The sequence below is a fragment of the Prionailurus viverrinus genome, chromosome E2, assembly GCF_022837055.1.
Source record: "Prionailurus viverrinus isolate Anna chromosome E2, UM_Priviv_1.0, whole genome shotgun sequence".
Classification (NCBI taxonomy): domain Eukaryota; kingdom Metazoa; phylum Chordata; class Mammalia; order Carnivora; family Felidae; genus Prionailurus; species Prionailurus viverrinus.
The window spans coordinates 10589649-10617259 of NC_062575.1; the positions used below are offsets into that span (position 1 = coordinate 10589649).

A 27611-nucleotide genomic window follows, 5' to 3' on the forward strand; every position below is an offset into this window, starting at 1 on the left:
CTACTTGAGCCAACACTTTGGTGAAAGGCATGGGGCCCTACACTGCACATGTGAACTTCTCATGACCCTCAAGTATATTCATATGATATATCGTAAATACCATAAGGCAGATTTGTAATTACAGGGAGCAACTGATTTTAAAAGGCCTCTATCAAAATTAATCCTCATAAAAATATAATAACCTGAACCAGAGAATTCGGGGGTTAGGGCATTTTGAACATTACACTTTAAATTTATAAAGGCTGTGTATCAGTTAGCATTCACAAAGGTTTTATGTTTGTTGTTTTTTGGGTTTTTGTTTTTTTCTAAAAAAAAAAAAGCAAAGGAATAGCTACATGTATGGTGAATTCATTATAAAATCCAGATATAAAAAAACAAGTATGAAACAACCCCATGTTCGGGACTAAAATCAGTTAAGTTCCTCTAACATAATTAACAAGCTGGTCCTGTATTTGTAGGGTTAGAATGTTAGGCCACACGGCTCGGTGGGAAGGCCAGGAGGAGCAGCCAATACTTAGATGCCTCCAGGGCCAAGAACTGGGGATGGCTTTTCCCAGTGCAAGGAATCAGCACAGAGCCCAAGGAGAGGAAAGCATCGGCATATTTTGGCGAGACTGAGGTATATCCTGGCACGCAAACAGAATCGTCCAAGGACAATGTGTCAGATTTCTGGTTGAGCTCAAACGGGGTGCTTGTCATGGAATCCATTCACGCAGAAGCCACACATTGTCTGACACAGGCCACCACAACATACTGAAATTATCCTCCACCTGGCCATTACGATAGGGGAAGATGTATCTTGAACAGAGGTGAATAAATCTGTACAACAATGAAAGGTCAGCTAAGCACACTGGCCATGAGCAATGTCTCGAGAACATTCCAGATATATGGAACTACAAGAAAACCTAACTCTCTGACTTTGAACTGGTTTCAGCTGATGTGACCACTTTTCAGACAAAATTAATGAATATTTTCTTTCCTGGCCTTCCTTCCACAAACCTCTAAAAGATAGTAGCATTAAATGAGGGCAGGTCCTTCAGAAACAAATAAACAGACCCAGATATTCATTCCTTTTGGATCTCTAGATAAATGATAGTGAGAACCCTGAGAAGCAGTTGACATTTTTTGAAGGATTTTTATAGATCTCGCAGAATCTTCAAAAGAGCCTACCTTAGGAGAAAGTAAATTCAAATTTTTAAAAAATGTTATTCCTCCTACTAAAAAAAAAAAATCTGGGGTGCCTGGGTGGCTTAGTCGGTTGAGCATCCAACTTTGTCTCAGGTCATGATCTCACAGCTCGTGAGTTCAAGCTCCACATCAGGCTCTGCACTGACAGCTCGGAGCCTGGAGCCTGTTTCAGATTCTGTGCCTCCCTCTGTCTCTGCCCGAACCCACTGGCATTCTGTCTCTGTCTCTCTGAAAAATAAATAAACATTAAAAAAAAATTTTTTTAAAAGAAAAAATGGGGGCGCCTGGGTGGCGCAGTCAGTTAGGCGTCCGACTTCAGCCAGGTCACGATCTCGCGGTCCGTGAGTTCGAGCCCCACGTCGGGCTCTGGGCTGATGGCTCAGAGCCTGGAGCCTGTTTCCGATTCTGGGTCTCCCTCTCTCTCTGCCCTACCCCGTTCATGCTCTGTCTCTCTCTGTCCCAAAAATAAATAAACGTTGAAAAAAAATTTTTTTTTTTAAAAGAAAAATGTTTAAAAAAAAAATCAATAGGGGCACCTGGATGGCTCAGTCGGTTAAACAGCCAACTTGGGTTCAAGGTCAAGATCTTGTGGTTCGCGAGTTTGAGCCCTGCATCGGGCTCTGTGCTAAGCTCAGAGCTTGGACCCTGCCTCAGATTCTGTGTTTCTGTCTCTCTCTGCCCTTCCCCTGCTCATGCTCTCTTTCTCTCTCAAAAGTAAATTAAAAAATAAATAAATAAATAAATAAATACATAAATATAATTTAATTAAAAAAAAATAAGCCCCTTGAGAGAACCTCCAAGTTTCTCAGACTTCAAAAGATAGTTTTCTTTATCACGGCCCCAAATTTGTAGGGACAAGAATTTCTGTCCAACAGTGAGCGTTGCTTTCATGAAATCCTTATCTATTCAGATTCACTTCTACAAACCTGTGCAAATCCCTCGTTGTGAACCTCTATCTGAGACTGGCCCAAAATAAGTTCAAGGCTGTTGGAAAGGCAGTGCCTGACCAGCTGCAACCAGGCATGGGATGAGAGTAAAGTCACAATGCCATGTGTATTTATCAGGTTCCAATGAATGAGACCCCACAGACACTTCCTGTACAGTGCCATCCTTATTGGTGTAAATGAATGAAGAGACAAACACGTTCGATTCGGATTGCAGTCACCCTGGCACTATTTCTCCCTAGTGAAAAACTGAAATTCTTCAATGGGTAAGTTTTCCTGCTCGTAACTTTGAGGAGAGTGATTTTTGAAGCTGTCGGTGAACTACTTCATTCCTCTAAAAAAAAAAAAAAAAAGAAATGCACTTTCTATCGCTTTCTATCATCTGACATACTACATACTATATGAATTTTATTCCTCTGATAGAAGGTAACAAAGACTTCACCTTATTCACAGGTGTGTCCTAACCCACAGCAGCCACTCAGTTAAGACTTACTGAATGATTGAATAAATACATTGGATTCCATATTGTGTAGGAAAAAAAAAATCAAAGTTTAGGCCTCTTAAAATATTGACACGCCTTGCAGAATTTACCGTACGGGCAAACTTGAAGAGAAGTCCAATGGGAAGGACTTCTAAACAATGGCAACGCAATCAAGACAAGGCCCAATTCCAACCCCGTATTTCTCTGAATCAGCTACTCCTTTGGTTCGTATATTGCTCCATTCAGCCAATGGCAATTCCGGGAGAGAGGCAATTGATAATAATTATGTTTTCTGCCTTCTCTTGGGTTATGAATTTATCATGATGCGAAAGTTGAGCTACTCTGATGCCACGTTAACAATGATAAACACCATAAAGACAAAAAGAAACTAAATTTAAGCATTTAGATTCTGCAGGGGAGTTTATTAAACGGATTAACTAAGGAAAGGCAAAGCCACGCAATTATGGAAAACAGGTAGCAGCACTCTGGCTGGCTATTTCTGACGGCCACCTGAGAACGGATTTCAAATGCCCTCATTTCTGCAGGTACATTATCTTGTGTTTTATTGTTATTCACAGCTGCAAGTTGATTAATTTGTATTCAGAAATTCTAAGTGGCAAATGTGCAACGCATAGTAATATACATTTTCTTTATGGACACAGTGAAAATGCCTAAGCCACTTCTCGTGTGTAACTCTTGCTCAACCAGTGAGCAAAATGCATAAAAGTTTTGCAAAAGGCTTTGAAACAGTTTGATTTGGGAGGAAAGCTGCAGGAGGAACCGCCTCTCCCCTATCCATTCTCTTAAAGAAACAACTAAAAAAGACAACCAAAAACCCAGAAAAAAACAAAACAGAACAAAACAACAGCAACAAAAATCTAAGTCTGAAGGAAAACCAAACAAAGAGAATGCTTGGGTAATGTCAAGCTGCCAGAATCATCAATGTCGTCAGTTCATGTTCTTGTCTCCCTGCTCTCGAAGCGTTTCTAATAAAACCCAGACAAACCAGTGATGAGTCACACCAACAGGCCTGCGTGCACACCACAGTCTGAGCTTAAATAAGAGATAATGATACCTGTTAAATCCATTGCCTAAATGCAATCATGGGAGGTTCTTAAGAATACTGAACTAACTCTCCGTTTTCTGCACTAAGGAGATAAGGAGCGGCACGGATAACCAAAATGGGTGGAAAATATAGAATCACCGGTTTGGGCCACGTATCAGGATCCATCCCTCATCAGCCCCTGAGCCTAGGCCCCAGGCTGATTTATTTTCCCCATCAGGTTTCCCCTGCTTAAAGTGAGTTTACATTCCCTTTCACACTGAACCTCAGAAGTAGATCTGAGACCAAGCTTCCTAGCTGGAGAAAACAAATTTCCCATTTGAAACCTTTGCAAATTATCCACGGCTTTGACAACAGGTACTCAGCACCTGCCAATATTCTCATTGAAAAGTTTCATCAACCACTTAAGGTAACTTAAGATGCCGTAAAAGTGGCGGATTACCAGGCAAGCATATTCATCAATAACATTCAAATGCAATTTGGGATTACTTTTTCATAATTTCCTGTGCTTAAATTCCTAACTGCCATGAACACGGCCCGGTCAAAGAATATATCTGTATGTGTGCGCCCATACATTATGCCTGTGCTCATTTCCACCCAAGACACCACGGACACAGCTGAACTACCAGACCTAGTCTTCTGTAAATTCATTACAGCATGTCAGATGTGACTGCAGACGCTCATGCTATTTGTCACTCTGTAATTCAAGTATTTCCCCAAACCTTCCTTGGCAGCATATACTGGATAAATTGGGGTGTATTAGACTGTCAACAAGGAAAGAAGCACCTGAGAAGGTGCTCTCAGGAGAAAGAACAAAGGATCAGCCACTACTGCTCAGGAGGAAGACTGGTACTGATGGGGGCACTCTGCTAAGGTTTCACTAATGGGATTCCACATGGCCCACAGGTTTATGGCTTAAATGAACTACAGACACCGAAACGGTCCACTTAATTAACCCAAAAACAAAAAGTATGGCTGGGAATCTGAGACCTACAGGAACTCCAGAAACAGAAATTACTTCTTCCTCAGGCTAATTACTCCAGGTCCTATAAATACACACAAGGTCACAAACAGTCCACACCATTATTTTTAAAAAAACTTTTACAGAAGAAACTAAACTTCTAAAGGGCCAGATATAGGTTAAATCATACAATGGTGACAATTAAAAGTGAAAGTCTCTTCCTGAGTTTAAAAGAACAGGAAGGGGCGGGCGGGGGGGGGGGGGGGAGGCGCCTGGGTGGCTCAATCAGTTAAGTGTCCAACTTCAGCTCAGGTCATGATCTCAAGGTCCGTGGGTTTGAGCCCCATGTCAGGCTCTGTGCTGACAGCTCAGAGCCTGGAGCTTGCTCCGGATTCTGTGTCTCCCTCTCTCTCTGTCCCTCCCCTGCTCTCTCTCTCAAAAACAAACATTAAAAACAAAAATTTTAAAGAACAAGAAAAAAGGGGAGATTATAAATAAAAACTAAACAAACAGGAAAAAATTAACTTGAGTTGAAAAGTAACTTGATTAAGAACCAAGAATTCAACGTTCCAGTCCTGGCTCTTCCAAAAATATTTATGGAGTTTTTGCTGAGTATTCACACTATGAACCCTGGTTTTATTTCCAAAACAGAGAATTAATATTTTCCCTTATTGGTGTGTTAAATTCAACCAACAGGAACAGTTAAGCAGCCAGATGAGCACATGTTAAAAGGATCCTACAGACAGCACTATACAAATGGGACACGCTGTTATTATTTTATTGAGTTAAATGACAAGCTCCTTAGCACAAACCAGCCCTGGCATAATTCAGGATGACAAATAATCTAAGGTACAAGAATAAAAACGAGAAGATACCAGGTGACCAAGGAAAATGCTATCACATTTGACTTTCTACATAAACACCGCCAAGAACTCAAAACAGTTAAGTTGGGATTAAGGGACCCCTGGAACACACAGTCCCCAGAACCCCCAGGTCTGGTGGAACATTTCCACAACTCCACAGGGAAACAGAGTACTCAGTGGATGATCTGCCAGCTGACAATGACATGTGCAAGGTGAAACCTCAATGGTACGTTTCTCAAATAACGCCATTCACCAAAAAGCTCAAATTTTACAAGGCCCGCAAAGCTGAAATCCTGTTTCATCTACGAGAATGGGATTCCTATTCATGCGACAAATGTCGACTGAAAGGGGGGACATGGCTATGCATACGGAGTCTCCTCCTCACAGATGCCTCTTCCCCATGCAAGGAATACAAAGTTGCAGTGCCAACAGAACACCTTGGACTTCACGATGACCCTCTTGTGTCGTGTCACCAGCCCTCACTCTCCACGCAAAGGCTGGAAGTGACAGGCCCCTGGAGTGGGAAGAAGCATCAAGGCATCTGTGATGTCCTCCAGCTCCCTAGAATGGGGTCCCCTCCCAGCCGACCCTCCCCAAGGCCCTAGGCTGATGCTAGGTGATTACCATAACTCTACTGGCCAGAGAGGTGTTCCAGAGGCCATGCTGGTATGGTGTCCTGGTGACATCTTGTGGTGAAATAGAATATAAATCAGCCTAAAATTCTACCCATGGCTGCATTTGGGTTAACTAGAACCTGATTTCACCTTTCTTTGTTTGTTGGTTTGTTTTTCCTACCTGAGTAACTTCTGACTTTATCCCTCCTTCTCTGAAGAGAAGCATCTTCTAAGCCCATAGACAAGAGGCATATACTGGGGTCTAGGAGATACACAATTTTAATCACAAATCAAAGAAAACACTTCCCAGGAGTGATTATATATACACGAGATAGCAGCAACTTTCATGAGAGGGATGATAGGTATTTTCAAAAGGATAAAGATTCTACCTTCCATTGGTCACCAACTATCCCAATGGATGAACAAATGAAAAGGTGACAGGACGGAACTATAGCATATTGGTTAAAGTGGCCAGGTAACATGGGTCTAGCTACCCTGACTTCAAGAAAGCCTGAGTTATGATGATAAAACTCCCTCAAATGTGTATGAAAAGTATGTTAATGTTAAAATATATAATCCACAAAAAGTAAACTTGGGGTGTTTACCTATGTGGGGTTAAAAATGAATCATGGGGAAGAAGAAGATTCCACAAATAAAATGATATTGTAGTAATGTCAAGAGCCCACATGGTTCTGACTGCAAACATAGATGAAAGATTACACAGCCCTGAGGACACTAACAAGAAGGCAGGCCATTTGCATCGTGAACTAAAGAAGTACAAAGGAAGGGTGTGTAAATGCTAATATAAATACCTCCTGGTGTCCAAAGCAATTTCTTTTTAAACATTTAAGAAGGCAAGAGGTGCACATAATGGAAGTGATATGAATCTGTCTGTATGAAATCCTTATGTCCGGGAACAGCTCTTAACTGATTGGCCTGGTCACTGGAAATGCATTTCCTGCATATGACACACAGAACATGTACCTTTGATAAGTGTGCCCATCAGCAAGAACCACAACACAGTCATGTCTGGCCTTTATTACCTATTCGGTGTGACAATAAATGAGACACATCTGTTACCTCGTGTCATCTCTAAGAGGGGCAGCAGCACAGCAGTGAGCAGTGTAGCTCAGGCTACACAAGAAAATGGCACGGGACCCCAAATAACATTTTAAAGCATTTTCTTTCTAGTATTTTCTAGGCAATGCCAAGGAAAATCATTATTAAGGTTTCTCTGGCATAATATGCATCCCTGAGAAAGCAGAGGTCTTAAACGTAGGATCTGGAGACTCGAAACATTAGGGACCTTTCTCTTGGATGCCTGGGAAGTGGCAGGCTTGGTGCCTTTTGCAAACCAAATTAAACCTAAACTCAAGTTCCAGGGGAGGGCGGAATTAGAGCATTTCACCCATGGAGGTCTTGTCTGAGCTCCTAAGAATATCCATCGCCCACCATTCATTGCACTAATGCTGAGGTTACCCGGAAGAAGAAGAGATAACTGAGCATTACATGCCTTCCTTCTCAAAGGGAGCCAAAATGCCAAGGTTATGGTTTTTTGGTTTTGTTTTTTAGATGCAGAAATAACAGCAAAAGGAGTGGCAGCTCCAGAACTCTTTTTTTTTTTTTTTAAAGTCTTGGGTGGGGAAAAAGACAAATATATATTTCAATGTAATATGAAAGGGAGTCAAATTATAAAAATGGAAAATAGCATATAACTCAAAGGGATGGGCTGGTTGGAAGCTGAAAAGCAAAATATACCCAAAAGGTGGGATTCCAGGATTTTTACATATTACTCTAATATTTCATGAATTAATATGAAATAATATTGAAGTATATTCACTGAAAAATACTAACTATCCATTGAAGTATAGTTTTCATAATCAGCCCAGGTGTACTTACTGGGGAAGGAATAAATTATTCCAATAACTGGTGTTGGAACAACTGACTAATCATCTGGGGAAAAGAAAATAGATACCCCATTTCTCTTGGCAAATTAAAAAAAAAAGGTTCCCAATGAATTCAATGATTTCAAGGTTAAACATAGGAGTGTTTGGCTAGTAAGGCATAGTGAATAGAATGTTACAGTGGAGAAGGATTTTTAAAACATAACAATGAAAAGCAGAGACAAGAGACACTAGGCTGACGAATTTGGCTACACTAAAATGAAGCACAGGGGTGCATGGGTGGCTCAGTCTGTTAAGCATCCTGGTTTTGGCTCAGGTCATGATCTCACGGCTCTCAGTTTGAGTCAGGGTCCATATGTCAGGGCAGACATTCTCTCTCTCTCTCTCCCCCCTCCCCCATTCATGCTCTGCCTGAAAACAAAAATAAAACCTTAAAAATTAAATTAAGCATAAAATTATAAGACAAAAAAAAGGAGAGATCATGAGGAAATACTGATGATAAACATGACAAAGGGCTACTATCCCAAGCTGAACACATAAAAAGTTATTTCATAAACATAAAGGCACAGTGATAGAAATCAATGGACACGAAGAGACTATTTCCAAAGAGACAGTGTTGATAAGTACATATAAGACAAAACAAAAAAAGGTTTAGCTTCACTAATTCAAAGAAATACATAGTGAAAGTAGCCAAGATTCAACTTGGCTTTGGAAAACTATACGAAATGAAAATACAAGCAAGTAACCTCTCAATCTTTCAAGAACACAATTTAGCAATTTACCTCAAAGCCCACCCACTCTCTCAGAACCAGCTCTTGGTTGCACACTTGGCAATCGGTGATTGGTGTGTGCTACAAAGACATTCGTCGCGATTGCATTTTCAATCGAGAAATTGTACATAACCTGTATGTCCAACAACAGGGGATTGGTTAAGTAAAGTACAGTCCACCTATACATTAAGGCACTGGGCAGCTATTACAAATGCTGCTGCTGCCGATTTAATAGCATGGAAACCGTGTTAATTGGAAAGGAGCAGTTTCCAGGACAATTCTCTTTTCTTTCTTTGACCTGACTGCGTCTTTAAAATTTCACAAGCAATATATGTTTGTGGTATCAGAAACTACACATGCGAAATAATCACCAAAAAAATAATAACAATTTGTTCCACTTAACAGAGAACAACAACAACAACAACAACAACAACAGATGCAGCCTCTGGTCCCTTCCTTTTCACTGACAGACTATGGGAGCTTCAGCAGTCACTTCATCTGTTTGGGCCTCAGTTTCCACATCTGTAAAACAGGAATAAGGACGCCTTCCGTATCTTAGACATACGGAGAAGGCTGACAACACAACTGTGTGAATATACTCTCTCTGCATACCCACAAGTCTATTTTGTTGTGGTGCTGTTTTGGAAACCGTTGTCATACTGAGCATGTGAAAAAATGTTGCTGAGTTCTATTTGACAAATGTGTCCACTTGGTTGGGCTGAAATGCCTTTCGCCATATCTTTGCAAGTGAACTCAAACACCCTCTCCTTCTGGAAGCCCAGTCCAACTGCAGGGATGGTTCCCTCCTTCTGTTGCCCAAGACACCTGGTCTAACCACTCCCATGTTTTCCGTGGCATCGTTTTGTGGTCTGCCCCCTCACCATCTGCCAGAGGGCTTCCTTCATACCTCCCCCACTCTGCCCGCCCTACCTCCCATAGGTGTCAGCACCCCTCACCTTGGTCACATGGATCTCCTGGGGCCCAGCCAAGCTTGAGAACTAGAAAAAGGCATGTTCCACACAACTGCAGGGTTTCTCAGCCTTGGCCCCATTGGCTTTGGGGGGCTGGACAATACTTCACGGGGGCCTGTCCCATGCCTTGTAGGCGTTAAGCAGCATGCCTGGCCTGAACGCACCAGATGCCAATAGCAACTCATTCCCCCCTGAGATGTGACAACCAGAACATGTCCAGACGCTGCCAGATGCCCCGGACAGGGAAGAGGGCAGATTGCACACAGTGAGCATGGCACTATTTTCCTTTTGCTAATGGGCATGGCCTCTGAGCAGCAGACATGCAGATGAAGTAAATGACCATCTCGAGCCCAGTGCCCTGCCAAGAGAGTTCGTGGCCGCGCCTCAACCCAAGTCGCATGAGCCTGAACGACGTGTGACAGGGAGGGCACTGCTCTCCTCCCTCCTCAGGCTCCTTCTCAGCCTGGAGCAAAAGGAAGGGGGTGGCCCCCTGAACCCACAGCCGATTTGCGTCTCCTCTGAGAGCGTGTTCTGGAACCGCTTCGGAGAGAGCGTGAAGATCTTTTGTGAGATTACTTATCTCAAGCGTGTGTCACTTTTTCAGCACCATAAAACTGAAATACTTGAAATAGATGTCACTACATTTGTCATGAACTGACATGGCCAATTAATATTACAAATTCACCATGGAGAAACGCTTCCAGCTCCCAAGGTATAAACTGCTGAACATCACAATTTCATCTTGTAACAATGGGCCAACCTCGCCAGGGCTATAAATACGACCAAGTTGATTAAATGTTTTGTAAAAAGTGCTGCTCCCCGGGAGTCGCTTTCCAGGGCTGACACTTGCACCGTGTGCCTAAAGTTAACAGGTGTCACCCATGTCTTGGCTGAGAAAAATATTTTTTTTTCCCTTTCTTTCTTCAGGAAAAAGTTGACTGCTGCATACCGTGTCGTTTTTCTCCCCACAGCTAGCAAATGGCACACTCATTAGGGGACATGAAAGGTTCCGGGCACAGGTCGTCCCACGTTACGTTGCCATTTAGCTGGGTGGCCTTCTTTTCTCTTCCTTCTCTTCTCTTTTTTCTTTTCTTTCCTTTTCTTCTCTTTACTAGTCTTCCTCCGGTCTTTCTTTCCTTTCTTTCTTTCCTCCTTCCGTCCTTCTTTTCTTTCCTTCTTACTTACTTAAGTGGTACCACAGCCAGACTCTTGCTTCTAACGAGGCACAGCTGGGCTTTTGGCCCTGAGACACACATGCTGGAAATGAACTTGGAAAACAGCAAGTGGCCTCCCTTTAACTTCTCGTGAGCCAGCGTCACCCCACTTTGCCCCCTGGGAGTCGGCCAGCTTCTTTTCTGGGGGCCATCTTGGCGATCAAGCAGAAAAACGCCACTGCTCCCAGTTCACATGGTGATTTCTGGTGCTTTTCAAACAGGCTCCATCCACCACCTCCAAGGGAAGGCATTTGACATGAATTCCACAGGGTGTTTTAGGGGCTGAGAGGCCTTGACTTTCCTTTCTCAGAGCAAGTTTTAAGTTCCTGCACTGTGACTTAGTTCTCCATATTGTTGGTTTGCAAGACAGGGAGAGCATTAGGGGAAGAGATTATGTATTAAGGAAAATGAGTAGTGGCCAATAAATTACCCAGACTGAATACACAAAGTCGACTCTGGAAATAAGGTTTTGGAGGAAGGTGAGACCTATTTGCATGAGTGTATGAAATCAGAGAGAAATGTGTCAAAAATAAATGACAAATCTTCCCAATACAGGATTGCACATGAATGGATGGTAATAATCACGCATCAGTCAAACTCAGCGTGTGTGTTACGTCTTGCATTTCATCAAACAGAGCTAGCTCTTGGGTCATTAATTAGCAACCTCGGTTCTAGATACCAGAATCGGAGAAAGGCTATACAGCACACTGGTCCTGCCTCCCCACAGTGATTCATTTCCTTATCTACTTCTCTTTTGCTTCCCTCGTTTTGCTAAAAATGCCTTCTTGAAGAAAATGAAAACCTTTCTTTTCAAAGAAAAACTCATGAGTCCTTGCTCACAAAGCTCACCATTAATGGAAACAGGGATCACTTCTTCAAAGTGCACTTAATTAAAGTAATTTACTAACTCCTTTACCTCTAATACACACACACGTGTGCACACGCAAAGTCTTACAAGTTTTATGTATTTATACTGTACTTTTTTCCTTATTCTTCTTCTCTCAGTAATGGACTCTTTCTGTTTTAGAAAGCTGAACCACTCCCTACAAAGAACAGTCTACTCCAATACAAACAGAAATTATAGAAAATATAAAAACCCCAGTAAACCCTTTAATCTCTAACTTTCCAAGCAGGTGAATTAATACAGAGGACACTCGAGATTTATTTTCTTTAAGCTCCGACAGTAAAGAGTGTTTCAAAGTCATTCTCAAAGCTCTGGAGATTTTTAAAATCCAAATGAACCAAGCTTAACTTTGTGGTGTGATATATAATAAAACCTACTCCAGGATTCACCTACTTAAAGATACACAGTACACTTGGAAGACAGAAAAAGAAATAGGTGCTAAACATGTACGGATCTAATGGTTGAAATTTTTGATTAAAGGTTTCTTGCTTCAAGTAATAAATGCAAGCTTCTTGCTGGTTAGTTTGCACCCTGACTTTTCCAAAAAGAAATTATTGGAGGGCCGCCTGGGGTGGCTCACTCGGCTAAGCGTCCGACCCTTGATTTCAGCTCGGGTCATGAGCTCACGGTTGGTGGGTTCGAGAGCAGAGCCTGCATGGAATTCTCTCTTGCCCTCTCTCCCTCTCCCTCTCTATCTGCTCTCCATCTGTCTCTCAAACCTTTAAAAAGAAAAAAAAAAAAGAAATTACTGGAGCAAAGGCCACGTGAAGGGAAGAAATTGCGAGCATGTCTCCCTCCAAGAACAAAATCCTTATCCTGTGACCATGGGTACCTCATCATCACATCCTAGCGCAAAATTGCTCACAAGGTCCTTTAACTCTTCTTGGTCTGAGTCACACCATCTGCAAATTGCTTTTCGTGTCAAACAAAGTATAAATGGTTTTCTTATCCTTAACTTCCTTGTCTTACATAAGAAAACATTAAGCATATTTCAAATAAAAATCTACAATTACCAATAGCTGTGTTAAAAATTAAGTACCCAAGGTGAGACAGCTGAGTGGAAGGAAGGAAGGAAGGAAGGAAGGGAAAGAAAGAAAAAGAAACAGATGATAAAATGGAGGAGAGATCTTTGATTTTCTCTTTAAAATCTCAAAATACCACTGGAGACTGTGGAGGAAACAAAAGAACGCTCAGAGGCTTTGGGGGATTACTTAGAAAAAATCATTTCAGTCATACAGTGAGGACCGAAAGGAACACTTGTTGGATAATTGTTCTTCACTTTAGTAATTACCCAAGCTGAATAAACAACGCCATCTTAGGGACTAAAGGTGTGGAGGAAGGTGAGAACGCTATGCCTGCGCGTATGCAATCAAGACGATTCGAGTTGATACAGTTATTTTGCCTACATGGAAGCATCAGTGATATAACCACAGCCTTTGAATCACAGAAAATTCACCCATATCACATATGAGGCCCAAGAAACGGAACCCCAAACTCAAGAAAACATCAAACAGAATTCGAACACATTCTAGACACCAGATAAAGAAATTTGAGTGGATAAAGAATTTGAGTGAGCGCCCTGGGTAACAAGCATTAGCAATCACCGGGCATTACCTTAGAACGATAACCCATTGCAAATTAATTCTGAATTTATCAAAACGCAATTTATGAAGTAATTATGCTGACGATGACTCCTGAGACATTTTAAAAAATATATTACTGTGTGAATGGGGTGCCTGGGTGGCTCAGTCAGTGAAGTGTCCAACTTGGGCCCAGGTCATGATCTCCGGGTTCATGAGTTCAAGCCCCGTGTCAGGCTCTGTGCTAACAGCTCAGGGCCTGGAACCTGCTCCGGATTCTGTGTCTCCCTGTCTCTCTGTCCCTCCCCTGCTTGCTCACTCGGGCTCTCTCTCAGTCTCTCTCTTTCTCTGTGTCTCTAAGATTAAACATTAAAAAAATTTTTTAGGGGCGCCTGGGTGGCGCAGTCGGTTAAGCGTCCGACTTCAGCCAGGTCACGATCTCGCGGTCCGTGAGTTCGAGCCCCGCGTCAGGCTCTGGGCTGATGGCTCAGAGCCTGGAACCTGTTTCCGATTCTGTGTCTCCCTCTCTCTCTCTGTCCCTCCCCCGTTCATGCTTTGTCTCTCTCTGTCCCAAAAATAAAATAAACGTTGAAAAAAAAAATTTTTTTAATATTTATTACCGCTTTATTGATATAGTTCATATGCAATATAATCCATCCATTTAAAAGGTACAGCTCTGTGGGTTTTAGCGTATTCATAGTGCTGTGCAGCCACTGCCACAGTTGAGAGAAGAGAAGAGAAAGGAAGGGGAGGGGAGGGGAGAGAAAGAAGGAAAAGAAGAGCCAGAGATGTGGAGGCGCATCATCTACGGCGCATTCTTGCGCCTTTGACATAGTAGGATTTCCCACCGACTCCCAAGGTGACAGAGCTCCGTCTGCCTGGTTGCCATATACATTCTCTTGCCAAGTAAAGAAAGCAAGAGAGAAAGCAAGAGAAAACTGTTCGCTCGTGAAACTGAGGCTCACCGAGTTAAGAAATTAAGTTGTACAGATCAGAAATGTAATCATAGGAGACAAGCTCTGAGAATTTTTCAATCACTGTGGGGATGCGTCAATTTAAAGTCATGTTACATTAAAGAGAAAACCATCTCGGAGAGTCCCCCCGTGTCACTTTAGATTAGATTTGTTGTTGTTATCGGGCTGTGCATTTGGTCGGCTTTATTTTACATTTTAAAGATATTGCTTAATGCCCGTAAATAAGAAAACATATAACCTATGACTTGTTCTCGGTTGCCCGGAGACTAGCAGGCACCACAAAATTAACATGAAGAGTGAAACACGCAGCGCTCATCTGGATTCGTATTAACATATTAACTAACTTCCATGCAGCAATCAAACATAGGGCAACTTCAAATCCAGCAACTTCTTTTTTTTTTTTTTTAACTCTGCTCCACTTAATTTAAAAGTTACACAAAAATCAATTTGTGGTCTGTCTCCCTTCACCTATTCGACCATGGAGGAGGGAGGCGGAAAATTCCATCCAGTTTGTCTCAATGTCTCCTCTAGTGAGACTTCCTTCATCTCACCGAGATCTTGTTAAATTGCATGCGAGCTTCATCCTGGGCTCCGAGGATTTCTAAACATCAAGTTGCATAAAAGTGACACTTCACCAATTTAAGTGATAAGTTTTCAAATTGTGAAGCGTCTAATTGTAACAATAAATTCACCTGGCTTTCCTCTCTGGCCAGACATCTGTATCTTTAACAAACAAAAGTGGCAGTTTAAAAACAATTAGACTCAAAAACTCTAATGAATAAAAATCACTGTCTCTATCGATAGCACATAAACTCAGATGCACTTATACACGGCATGGCACATAGGCTAAAGAAGTTCTGAGCCAGGAAGGGCCGTCCCCGTGAAGTAACGCCTCTCGACATCAAAAATCTAGAGAAAACATTAAAACCTCACTGTGACAGTCATAAATGTAGCAACTTTATCATTACATTTTGTTTTCGTTGGAGGAAGGAGAGTAGGTCTTCATATTGTTTGACCACAGAATTTGAGACAAGATTGCTTCCTACCCCATACAGTCCAATCACACACCTACCGACAAGCCGCCTCTGAACGGCAAGGGCACTGAGGAAAGTGGGAAAGACAACGGGGGGCAGAGCCCGCCCAAAATCGAGACGGTAGGATGGGAGTGGGCCTCTGCTTTCCAGGGAAGAGTAGGCTGCTGCTGAAATCCAAGAAACTGGCCTACGAGTTTCCAAACTGGCTCTGCGTTGCCAAGGACGTGCAATCTGGAAGGATCTTTGGGGGTCATTTGACTGCACTCTCTCTCCAGCTTAGATGCTGACTTCGGAACCTGACCTCTGCAGAAGGTGAGTCTCCACGGCCTCCACAGCATACAGAATTATTTATCCCTGTACCCCTATATATTAAACGCCCTTCCCCGGTAGGTGAAATAACTTTGCCAAGTGAATGGATGAATCTTCTGGTGAATGTTACAAACAGGTGACACCTGGCACATAGTAACTTTCAATAAGACATTTCTCTTCTGAGCCTTTAGTAAGCTTTTTGGTGCCTATTGAGGTCAGAAGCTCAGAGCCCGGTGGAATAGTCTGGTTCAGGCTCTGTTCTCATCAGGGGGCTCGTGCTGGTCACAGTGTGGATTTACAAACAGCAGTGTTCTATCTTTGCTAGTACATTAGCCCATGCAATTATTTGGGACCCTTGGCTTTCCACTGCTCACACGAAGGCTACTTCCTCCTTGCCTGTATGGTCTTCTTATATGTTCAGCCTTTTTGTTCCCACCATCGTTGTGTCTGTAGTTCTACCAACCAGAAAGCAGGATCAACCAATTACCCTCACTTTGGGGTCTATCTAAACCACTCCATACATCCTGAAAGGCAGGGCAGGAAGTTAGAAAGAAACAGGAAGGGAGCGCTGGATTCTCTTACTGTGTATGTAGGGCCACGCGCTAACACTGTGTAGGAGACAGTACGATGCCCCTCCCTTTCTCAAACCTGTCCAGGTCCCAGGCCCCGGAACCTGTGAACAACACATTGGGTTACGTGGCAAAGAGGAAATCGGGCTGCAGGTGGAAGAAGATTGCCAAGCAGCTGAACTTAAAACAGTGTGCCCTGGGTTATCCACGTGGTCCCAAGGTAATGACAAGTGTCCTCAAAGGTACAAGACAAGTGTCCTCAGAGGAGGCGGGAGAAGACAATCAGAGGAAGATGTGCTGCAAAAGAAAAGCTCAGAGAGATGCAGAGTTGCTGGCTGTGAGGACGGGGCCGTAGCCAAGGAGTGTGGCGGCCACAAAGACAGGGAGGCAGGGAACAAGACGCCCCTTGGAGCCTCCAGGAATGAACACTGACACCTGCATCAGCCTGCTTTCCTACGGAACTGTGCCATAACAAGCACATGTTGTTTGGCCACTACAACACGGGGGCCACTACATTTGGGACAGTGGCAACAGGTACCTAACACACCTGGATACTGCAGGCATCCATTCACTCCCTTCAGTCCACCCCCTGGCTGGCTGATTTGCAAATGGCCAAGCAAAGTGTTGATCTGCTTTAAAATAATTAAGCCAGACTTTAGGGGGCCACAAAGACAAAAAATAAATTTTATATTTATTACAAACATTACTTTTATCATTGTTTCCTGATGATTTCTGCCTTTCGGCTGTTCGTATTTAACTGACCAGAAGCGGAAATTTACTGGGATGGAAGGGCCCATATGGGTCACCTGCCAAAACAGGCAGTGTGCCTCCTGGATGAGGGCAATGGCCAGCGACATGCTCCTGTCTCTGTGGTGCCTCTTACTAGCTGTCTTGTCTGGAGCCAGTTAACCTGAGTCCCAGTTTGCTCTGTTGTAAAATGAAAATAGTAACAGTCCCAACATCTAAAGGACCATCATTAGGGTTTTAAATAGGACACTATGCATACCTTGCTCAACGCAGCACCTGACACACAGTGTTTGAAACGAGGAAGAAACCGAACCGTGGGACCTGAGTGATTTGCCAAAGAGCAGGGCTATGTGGCAAAGACAGAAATACAATGCGGTCTCCCTTCCCCGGCTCATGATCTTCCCCTACGATACCCTGCATCTAATACCGAACCTTTCATTGACTCAAGCTGGTGGATTTTACTCCCACATTGGGTTAAATAGCAAGGACAATCCACTTAAGTGAACCCTGCTCTCATCCAGGTCTAACGCCGTTTGCATATAATTAAGTACCAAACACCGTCACACCAATGGAACTAAAATACACGAAGCCAAGGCCCGGGGTTCCGGTCTAGCTCCGAACGTTTAAACTAAACAGAAAAGAGTATTTATCCATGGACTGTTGACATTCAACCTGTTTTCACAGAGACAAGGCAACTCATTAACAAAGACATAAAATGAAACTGTGAAAGCAACTAGGGGTCAACCTGCAGAGAGAGCAGCGAGGTATCAGGGTTACACGGGAATCAAGACGTAGCCTCGCACCCCAGCAGGGACTTGAGACACTAACGTTAGGGAAGGAAAGATCTGGCAGTATGGTCACCTGGCACGATTGGCAGACACACCATTACTCAAAGGAAGGTGCCCTCCCAGGGGGCAGAGGACCAGAAAGGCTGGAGGGCGGGTCAGCCTTGGACAGAGGGGATACGCTCAAGGCAGCAATGCTGAGGGCCAGGCCCTGTGCTTGGTGACGTATACAGCTGGTCATCCAACCCTCGCACAAACCCTAACTGGAGCGAACGGTTGGAAACCACGTTTTACAGGGGAGAAAAGGGGAGTTCAGAGGGGTTCGGCACTTGCTCAGAGGTCACGCAGACAGGAACCGGAGGGACTCACACTTGGACCCTTCAGTCTGACCTGGAAAGTACTGATACTTCCGGGAAGAGGGACAGCAGTGACCGTGCGGGATGGGCCTGCGGCGGGGACACGGATCCCGAGGCCTGAGGGCCCGGGAAGTCATTCTGAGATGTGGGACCAACATGGCACTGGCCATGAGCCCAGCAGTACAGTCAGAGCACAGGTGGCCGGGAGACAAGGTGCTGGTGCCCCAGAATTTAGGCGGGACCTCCTTCCGGTGGAAGCAGAGCCGAGGCAGCCCTACCGGGAGGCGCACAGCAGAGCGTGACATGTTGATCAGCTCCTGCTGTGTGGCGGGGCCGTCCCCTCACACCCCGGACAGGTCTCAGACAGCCTCCTGAAACCGCCCTGGGGGCCCCAGAGGCCCTGAGGTCTCCGGAGCTTGTCACTCAGGCACCGAATACACTTAGTCTAATTGGATATTATTCCTTCTTTATGAAGCCAAGCAGGTTGTTACCCAGTTCCCTGGGTAAGACACTTGCAGCTTCATTTTGCAATTACATCTCCCTGGTATTTGTCATGGCACAGAAGTGAAATCTCTGTGTCGCTGGTCCCCGATGTCAGCTTTTCCTTCTGTTTAAAACATAGGTGCTCTGCCAGGTCTTTTAAATCTGTAAGCGCTTTTCCACCCTCTACAAAAAAAAAAAAAAAAAATCCTGCAATATCTGACCAATTATTTTCCAACCCACATTAAAAATAGATGCCATTTCCACTGCCACTGTGGCAGTTAATAAAACTGCTCACAGCTGCCCTGGTTCTTCACTTCTTTGGGGTACACAGTAGGCTTGCACTTCCCTGCCCATCCAAAGTTGGACATGGCTGTGGACTTGTTTTGGCTAATGATCTGTGCAGGGGGCTGGGGGGGGGGGGGGGGGGTGGGGGCGGGGAGAGGTAAGTAATACTCCTGGGCAGAAGCTTTCAAGGGCAGGCACTGATCTGCCGTGTCCCCTTTTCTGTACTGCAAATGACAGAGTCATGGGTAGGAGACGGGGCTGAGGTCAGTGACTTTAATGAGCAGAACTCCACCCACCCTTCCCTTTTCTTGTGAGTGGGAAATAAACTCACTGCCTTTACAGAGTCACAGAGATCTGGGGATGTTTGTTACTGCATCACAACCTAATGCATCCTTACTGGTACAAGCCATTACAACCAGTTCAAGTCCGGTCTTCATGTTCTACCTCCTTGTCACAAAGTTTTGGCTTCCCTTTCGCCTCCCAGCAGTATGGCACGACTCATGAGCTATCAAGGGTGGGCTGGGCAGGCCGCCCAGGTTGTGATGTTCATCCCAAGCCCCACCTCCTTTTTGGCTCCTCCCTCTCTAGGCAGCACACCCTTCCCCTTGGACATAACCTGGATTCACAGAGCAAGATAACAGACCTTGCTTTCCTCCCCACCCTGTCTTGAAAAGGTTACAGGTGGAGTCACCCACATTTCAGTTCCAAAACACAAATCCTGGCACAACCAGGCTATTAGTCCTTCCAAGGTTTTCTAGAACCCAACATGAGCCACACATGTGGTCAAAGAAAGGGTCGCTCATCCCGGATCCCCTGGCAAATCGCCATGACTCCCGGGGCCCGAGTCCTCTCGGAACGCCTCAGCAATCGTTTCCCTTGAGGGTGTCCCGCCAACCTAGAATGATCAACCTCCACCCTCAGAGAAGCATCTTCTGTTCCTGCTCCATCTAGGGAGCCTTCTTCATTCTGCAGCAACAGCTGGTGGCCTAAGAAGCAGGCAGTCGAATGTCCTCAGCCACATTGTTGCTCAGGCCAGACGCTGCTCTCTGGAACGAGGTGGGTTTCTCTGCTGAGTGCCTGACTGGGAAGGGCAGTTCACAGCCCTGGATCCCAAGCAGGATGCTTACCTGCTAGCTGCTCTCACACACCCTTTCCAAATCCCCAAAAATAAGGGAATCTGATCAAATAAAATAGAGTGACCACGATCACAGGCTAGACACCTAATATGCATTATCTCTAACGTCCACAGCAAACTAAAGCTCAGAGGGGTTACAGGGCAGAGCCTGGATTTGAAACAGGTTCCTCCACCCACTCCACCAAACTTCCATCCCTCATGCCTTTTATTTATTTATTGGGGGGGGTGGTCATTTTTGGGGCATTATTCTTCATTCCAGGAAGATCCTCGTCAATCATACCCATACTGAAACGCCTTGCTCCAGTTTCCCAATCAGCTGTTCCGTGTTACCCACACTCACCTTGAACCCCTCCTTCTGGAACCTCTTTTCCACACACGTGTTTCTCAAGGTTCTGGAGGCTGGAGTCCAAGGTCAAGGTGATTCATTCCTGGGGAGAACTCTCTTCTAAGCTTGCAGACAACTACTGCACTGTGTGCTCGCATGCCTTTCTTCGGTGCACGCCCGCAGACAGAGACCTCTCTCTTCCTCTGCCTCCAAGGGCACTATTCACATCACCAGGGACTCCCTCTCATGACCTCGTCTAACCATAATCACCTCCCAAAGCCCCCGCCCCTCCAACTCCCAGTATCATCACTCTGGACATCAGGCTTCAGCTTATGTATGAATCCAGAGGGGACACAAACACTCGGCCCATCATAGTCGGGAACAGAACTGATGCATTAACTGTAGGCGCACAGTGTAGCTGCCTATTTTTGTCTAATTTTCCAAGGTGCCACGCTTTGTGCTTCCTAAAGTAGCCCCTGACAACGCACCAGCAGCGGCAGCAGTGACTGCCAACCTCCACGGGAGCTTCCAGATGCAGGTACTTTATTAAGCAGTTCACACATGGGATCTCCTGTCGGCAGGGCTCTCTCCTGCACTCCATGCATGTCCCTCTCTGCCCAAATGTCACCTCACCAATGAAGCCTTCCCCAAAAACCCTAACAAAATAATGCTCGGTACACAGGAGGCCCACAATACAGGTTTGATGAGCGAATGAAAGACTGAAGGAGTGAATGCATCGAAAACGCCCTTCAAAGCCATGTCTCTGGACTCTTTCTGATGAGTGAGCCCTATGCAATGGCCACGAGAAGACCCAGCTGGCTCCATCATCACCTTCCTGGGAAGTAATGCCCACCCCAGACTCACAGGAGCTGAGCAGCACTAGGACTGAGCCGGGGGTGACCCATCCTGTGCCACAGAGCTGGGCCAGGGCCAGAATCAGAACCAAGAATAAATGGCCTGTAGCTCTCTAGCCTCTCAGTAGGAATATCTGAAGTATCTTTAATCAAACTTTAGAGGCTCAAATTGCCCACAATTCTAGAAATGCCTCCAGTTACTATGGATTTATCAGTGAAGAGAATGAAATAAAGAAAATTTGTTCCATAGTTAAAGCCAAGGCCACTTTATCCCAGATGTACTTAAATCACTTAGCTCTTAACAGAATCTTTAACTATAAATATACTAAATTTGGTAGTAGGATAGATTAACTACAAAAGGAAATTAACACTGCCTCAGAGAATGGAGATAACATATTAAGCCACTGAGAGGCCACTTTTGAGAATTATAACTGGGTAGACCTAACATTTTTAAATGGATATTAGAGATGATGAAATACTATGTGGCCACCCTCCGAAATGCAATTGAATTTACATTGATTAAGAAAGAGGGAGAAAATCCAGTCTCATAGAAGGCCTTTAAACAAGCCCCCGAACGATTCCTTTGGGAAATAGGTTTTGGTGACTCAGTGGCATGTCATGAGTCGTCCGGCAAGAAGCTGCAGCACTGAGGGCCGTTATGACCGCATGCGAGTGGGATTTCCTCCGTGGAAACGTTGACACTTGCCCTCCGAAGAGACGGGGCGGGGGGGGGGGGGGGGCGTAAAAGCCGAAGTTGGCGGGGCTTTGTCCTTAGCCCTGTTTGCATTCTCCAAAGCCAACGGCCGGTCTCATGATGCAGTACATCACAAATCCTCAGCGGTATCGACTGCTTGAAGCGGATGCTTCCCCGTTAAATACAGCGCAGCTCAATTAACGGCTCTTTCAATATACAATTTAATTTTTCTTTCATCTTGATCCACAGCCTGGCTCGACATGAGGAATGCTAGAAGAGATGGACTTTGAATATTGAAGCAAGTCTTTATAAATAAACCTATCACACGTGTAATGATTTCTGTCATAACATGACAGAATAGATGAAGCCCCCATCTACTGCTTCTACTCACACGTCATTTTTCCAATATCACCAGAACCTACCTTTTTTTTTCTTTTTTCGGCTTTTCCCTGATACTTTTTCCCAGTTATCCCTGAATGGCATTCTGCTGTTTGAGAAAAGTTTATCCTTCTTTTTTTTTTTTTCTTCCCTGTGTGACAATTCTTCAGAAAGAACAAAGAAAATTTACTATTCTGTTACTTACATGTAAGATAAGGAATGTAACTTATAAATGAATTATGAAGGTCTTACCCTTGGAAAGACATACATATTTCATCATAAGTGTGATCCGTAACACTTATTCCACACACAGTATTTATATTTACACACGATTATTCAAGGTGTCTTTTAATCTCACCGAGCCCATACTTTCATAAGCAAATCAAACATTCTCCTTTAACCTGTAAGGCACGAAACAGAATGTACAAAAGGGGCTCCCAATTGACCCTGCAACACATACTCTCTCCCTGGATGGAAGGTATTCTGTTTACAAAGAATGCTGTGATTCCGGTGATTTCTCAAAGGTACACGACACAGTGTTCAAACGGCTCCACGGGCTTGCTGTTGGTCAAAGAGGTAGCTGTTTCACTGTGGACCAGACACAGTTTCTTCTGTTTAAACATGTTCACAAAAACAGACGGGACAACATTTAATGCCTTGGATGGGAGCCAAGCAGCGCTGACTTGGATTTCTCAGTCTTTTGGGGCTGGTTGAGGAAAGAACAGGGTCTTCCCTCGGTAAGTGAAGGAAGTATCAGGGGAGGCCAGCTGAAACCCCTGATCAAACCATTCTGGTTGGTCTCTTTGAGGCTACGGGAGAAGGTTCGTTGCCAAGCCGGGTAACATCATAGTCATGTCACAGTGACAAATAACTTATTTTAAATTTACTGGTTTTATCCTGGTGTATCTGATTTTCATGGTATAATTTATAACCTACTTAAAAAATTCAAAATACATTTCAGATTTTTCAACTCATTCACTGCTTGTGTAGCAAGAAATAGAAATTACACACAAATATGGATGTGTGTGTGTGCCTGCGTGTGTACAGACACAAAAGAGCAAGCATTCAAAACAGGAACTGACAAAACGACCCACATTTTAAACACCCACCTTCCATTCTTACTCTGCTTTCCTCGATACTGGACTGCTGATCTAATTCAGAGCGAACAATACAAAAGCTGTAAGAGACTTTTTAATTGTCAGAGATAGAGCACTTAGAATTTATAGTAATTAACTAGTCATTAGTTCAAATAAGAACATTAATTGGTATGTTCAGAAAATCTGCAGCATTGCAAAATTTAAAATAAACATTACAAAGATATCATTTACAACTAATCTATATTTACCACTGAAGTGAGCTTCAAACTATATTTCTTTCTATTACGCCTTTATTGGCTACGGCATGCAGCAAATGGGGTGTGTTACACACAGCTTCCTAACCACCTAAATTTATAAAACCCAATTACATAAATTAATTAGGAATGAACCATACATTTATGCCTTTGTTTGCAACTGCAACATATTAAACATGACAAAGTTAATAAGTAGACCCTAAAAGAAAAAATAGTGCCGTGTATTCATTTTCCATAACAAATTTTTATGAGATTTAATTTGACTTGTCTAGTCCTAAGGGTCATGATTCTTAATAAATATGCAGTTTCTTGCCATTTCATATATATGTAAGGGTATGTTTTTATGGTTCCTAAAGGACCAAGAATGTATAAATTCAAGTGCATTTATTTCCAGATCCAGAGACAGAAGGGCACAGAATTACTCAAATGTTATTTCTATCTTGCTTATCTCCTCGGTTCTTATCAAAAACAGCGTTTCAGTAATCAGAGCAGTACGCACACAAAATTAAGTGATTTGCCATCACCTCGCTTACCATGGGATACAACCATTAAAATAAGCTTAGTCTTAGCTCCAAGGAGGAATAAAACCTTGATACAAGTTGAAGCTAATCAGAAGAACATGGCTGGAAACATAGAATATAATTTTATTAATGCAAAAATCAGAACCCTAAAAATGTGTACCATATTTAAAAAAAAAATCAAATAATCTTACATCATTGTTGTTCAGAATGGTATTTTCCTGCATGAAAAAATGCTGGAAGAAAATCATCTATTTTTTTTTTTTTTAAGGTAAAAGGGAAAAAAAAGTCTGGAATGAAGATAATCTCTCCCTTTACCCTTAGTCAATGCATATTCCTAATAGAATCATTCATGTGTCTCGACAAGATTCCCAGGTTCAGAAGGGCAACCTGGCAGGCATGTGCATTTAAGTGCATTTTTACCTGCCTTAAGAGTGTGGGTTAGAGGAAAAGCCGAGACGTCGTGACAAGCCTCCAGCCTCTGTTCTGTCACAGCCCATGGCAAACACATGAAAATCCTCAGGTCACAGACCACCCGGACAAATCAGACAACGCCCCCCGGTCCCCAGCCTGACTTGCCCTTGCTGGCTGGGGCAGAAGGGACCCCTCACCAGAGTAAGTAAGAGGGCAGAGCTCCTCACATCACCAGAGGAGGGGATGCACAGTCCGTCTTAAAAGGGCCTGACTTCCCCTTCCGAAGACAAAATCCTCTCCCGGGACCCTGGGGACGGGACATGGGGAACAGGGGACACAGCTTGCAGCCTCCTCCACACCCTTTCATCAAGCCTCAGACCCCACTGCTCCATGTGGTTTCTCCACATGTGCCTCCAGCTCAGCAGGACCCACACTTGCTCACTCCTCTCCTCACTTCCTCCTCCTCCTCCTGCACTCCTCCCTTCAGTGAAGGGGACCGAAACCCAAGCATCACCGGCAGGGATGTGCTTTTCCTCCTTCGGTCTGAGGCCTTTGACCACAGGATGCTGTAAGACTGCAAGGCCCTTTTCTGCTTCTCTTCTCTCTCCTGGCAATGCTTCCAAATTCAAGTCAAAACCCACCTCTTCCACCATGTTTTTTCGGACTCCTCATCCCACTGACCACCTGCATGACATACGATGGTGGTGTTGTTCCAATGGGCCAACTAATTCTTTGACAATCCTCCCTTCAAGAGGTAGACCCAATTCCCCTCTCTTCAGTGTCGACTGGATGGAGTGCTCCACTTTTTTTAAGTTTATTTATTTTGAGAGAGTTTTTTGAGAGTTTATTTTATTTGAGAGAGCAAGCTTGGCGAAGGGGCAGAGAGAGAAAATGCCAAGCAGGATCCACCCTGCCAGCTCAGAGCCCAAAGCGGGGCTCGATCTCACAAACTGTAAGCTCATGACCTGAGCCGAAATCAAGAGTCAGACACTCAACAGAGGGAGCCACCCAGGTGCCCCAAGGTGATCTACTTCTAACGAAGTGAATGTGGCAGAAGTGAAAATGAGCGACTTTTGAGACGGGGCATAAATAGTACCGTGGCTTCTACCTGGCTCTCTCACCCTTGGATCACATGCTCTGGAAGAATCCAGCTGCCATGTTGTAAGGACTCTGTAACAGAGGTCCCTGTGGCCTCCAGCCAAAAGCCTGTGGGTGCACCATCTGGGAGGTGGTCCTCCAGTCCCAGTCAAATCTTCAGATGCCAGCTTGATGGCAACCTCATGAGAGAACCTGTACCACAACCACTTAGAAAAGCCACATCCCAATTCCTGACCCAGAGAAACTCTGGGAGACAGTAAATGGTGACTTTGAGGGTAACTTTTGGGGTCATCTGTCATACAGCAGAGAGAACTAATTCAGGTACCCTTCCCGTGTGCTTCCACGACTCCCTATCTCCAGCACCCAGCAGGGCACCGGCATATTGTTGACACTGAAGACGTCTGAGGAAGACGTGGTCGACAGCTGAATGAACAGATCAACGAACAAATGAACCAACACCGTGAGAACTGCTGGTAACGTATGTAAGATACTCTCACACCAGTTATATGAATGCGACACTATGATGTTCTGGTAAGATGATCATTTACAATCACCACTGATTCACTTTGGAAAGAAGAATAGAGACTCTGCCATGTATCCATAATAACATTTCAGGAGGCTACACCATCCATCATTTTGGAAACCACTGCTCTGAGAGTTCCCCCCTCAATAAAATTACCTCTTTACTGAGAGAGAATTCATATACCATGCAATTTTCCCACACAAAGTATACAATTCATTGTTTTTTTAGTACATTCACAGAGTTTTCCAAATATTATCACACTCAGTTTTTGGACATTTTCATCACCCCCCCCCATTAATTAATTAATTAATATTGGAAAAATATTTTAAATGTATACCCTATAAGCAAATAATTTCTAAGATCCCATCCCATGGAAGTAGTCAAATATGGAATAACTTACATAGAAGAATGGCCATCAAAGCATGATGATTAAAAATGGGAAAATAAGGTAAATATCTAACCTGAAGAAATAAATAAATCATGGTTTTTCCTGTGGGATAGAACAAGCTCATGTGGGTATTTAAGAGCATCATGTTTTAAGAACATTTAATGACACAGGAAAATGCTCACAAAATAGTTAAGTGATAGGGGTGCCCGGGTGTCTCAGTCTGTTAAGTGTCTGACTTTGGCTCAGGTCATGACCTCTTCTCTTGTGAGTTCAAGCCCCACACCAGGCTCTAGGCTAAGAGCACAGAGCCTAGAGGGTGGGGCCCGCTTCAGATTCTGTGTCTCTCTCTCTCTCTCTGCTCCTCCCCCACTCACGCTCTGTCTCGATCTCTCAAAAATGAACAAATGTTGCAAAAAAATTAAAAATAAAGTAAAATAAAAATAAAAGGAGAAGGATTCAGAGGCTACCACCACACTCAGAAGAAGAGTGCTGTGACCAAAAGTGGTACCTGTCACAGACACAGGAGACGTGAACTATGGCATTGTCATACCTGACAACAGTTACAAGAGCTGCTGTTTAATGAAATTTTGCAATAAACCACCTGTATTAAAAAGCAAAATTGTTGTTCCCATTAGTAAGAACCCATCTATTTTATTTTCAAATTTTATGTTAATTTTATTTTTTTTAACGTTTATTTATTTCTGAGAGAGACAGAGACAAGGACAGAGACTGATAGCTGATAGCACCGAGCCTGACCAGGGGCTCAAACTCATGGACCACGAGATCATGACCTGAGCCGAAATCAGACACTTAACCGACTGAGCCATCAGGCGCCCCTAATTTTATTTTAAATCCATCCGTTTTTAAATTCAAAACTCTACACATCATTTTCTCAGCATGGACACACACCTAGACCAGTAACACAGACTCAAAA

The 27611-nt window shown here is 43.9% G+C and overlaps 1 protein-coding gene across 9 annotated transcripts in view; it reads right to left on the minus strand.

Annotated features, from left to right (window-relative positions):
• Positions 1 to 27611, minus strand: part of WWOX (WW domain containing oxidoreductase) — a 980664-nt gene that overhangs the window by 864292 nt on the left and 88761 nt on the right. Inside the window, exons 6-7 of one of the 9 annotated variants that reach the window (XM_047835365.1) lie at positions 22430 to 22549; positions 20804 to 22277 (exon numbers count right to left, since the gene is read on the minus strand). The exons of 5 other annotated variants lie outside the window; for them this stretch is intronic. In XM_047835365.1, coding sequence (XP_047691321.1) covers positions 22185 to 22277; positions 22430 to 22549 — 213 coding nt within the window. In that variant the 3' untranslated portion in view covers positions 20804 to 22184. Of the gene's footprint in view, positions 1 to 20803; positions 22278 to 22429; positions 22550 to 22581; positions 23537 to 27611 lie in introns of those variants that run through there. 3 more of the 9 variants (XM_047835369.1, XM_047835367.1, XM_047835368.1) reach the window with 3 other exon arrangements.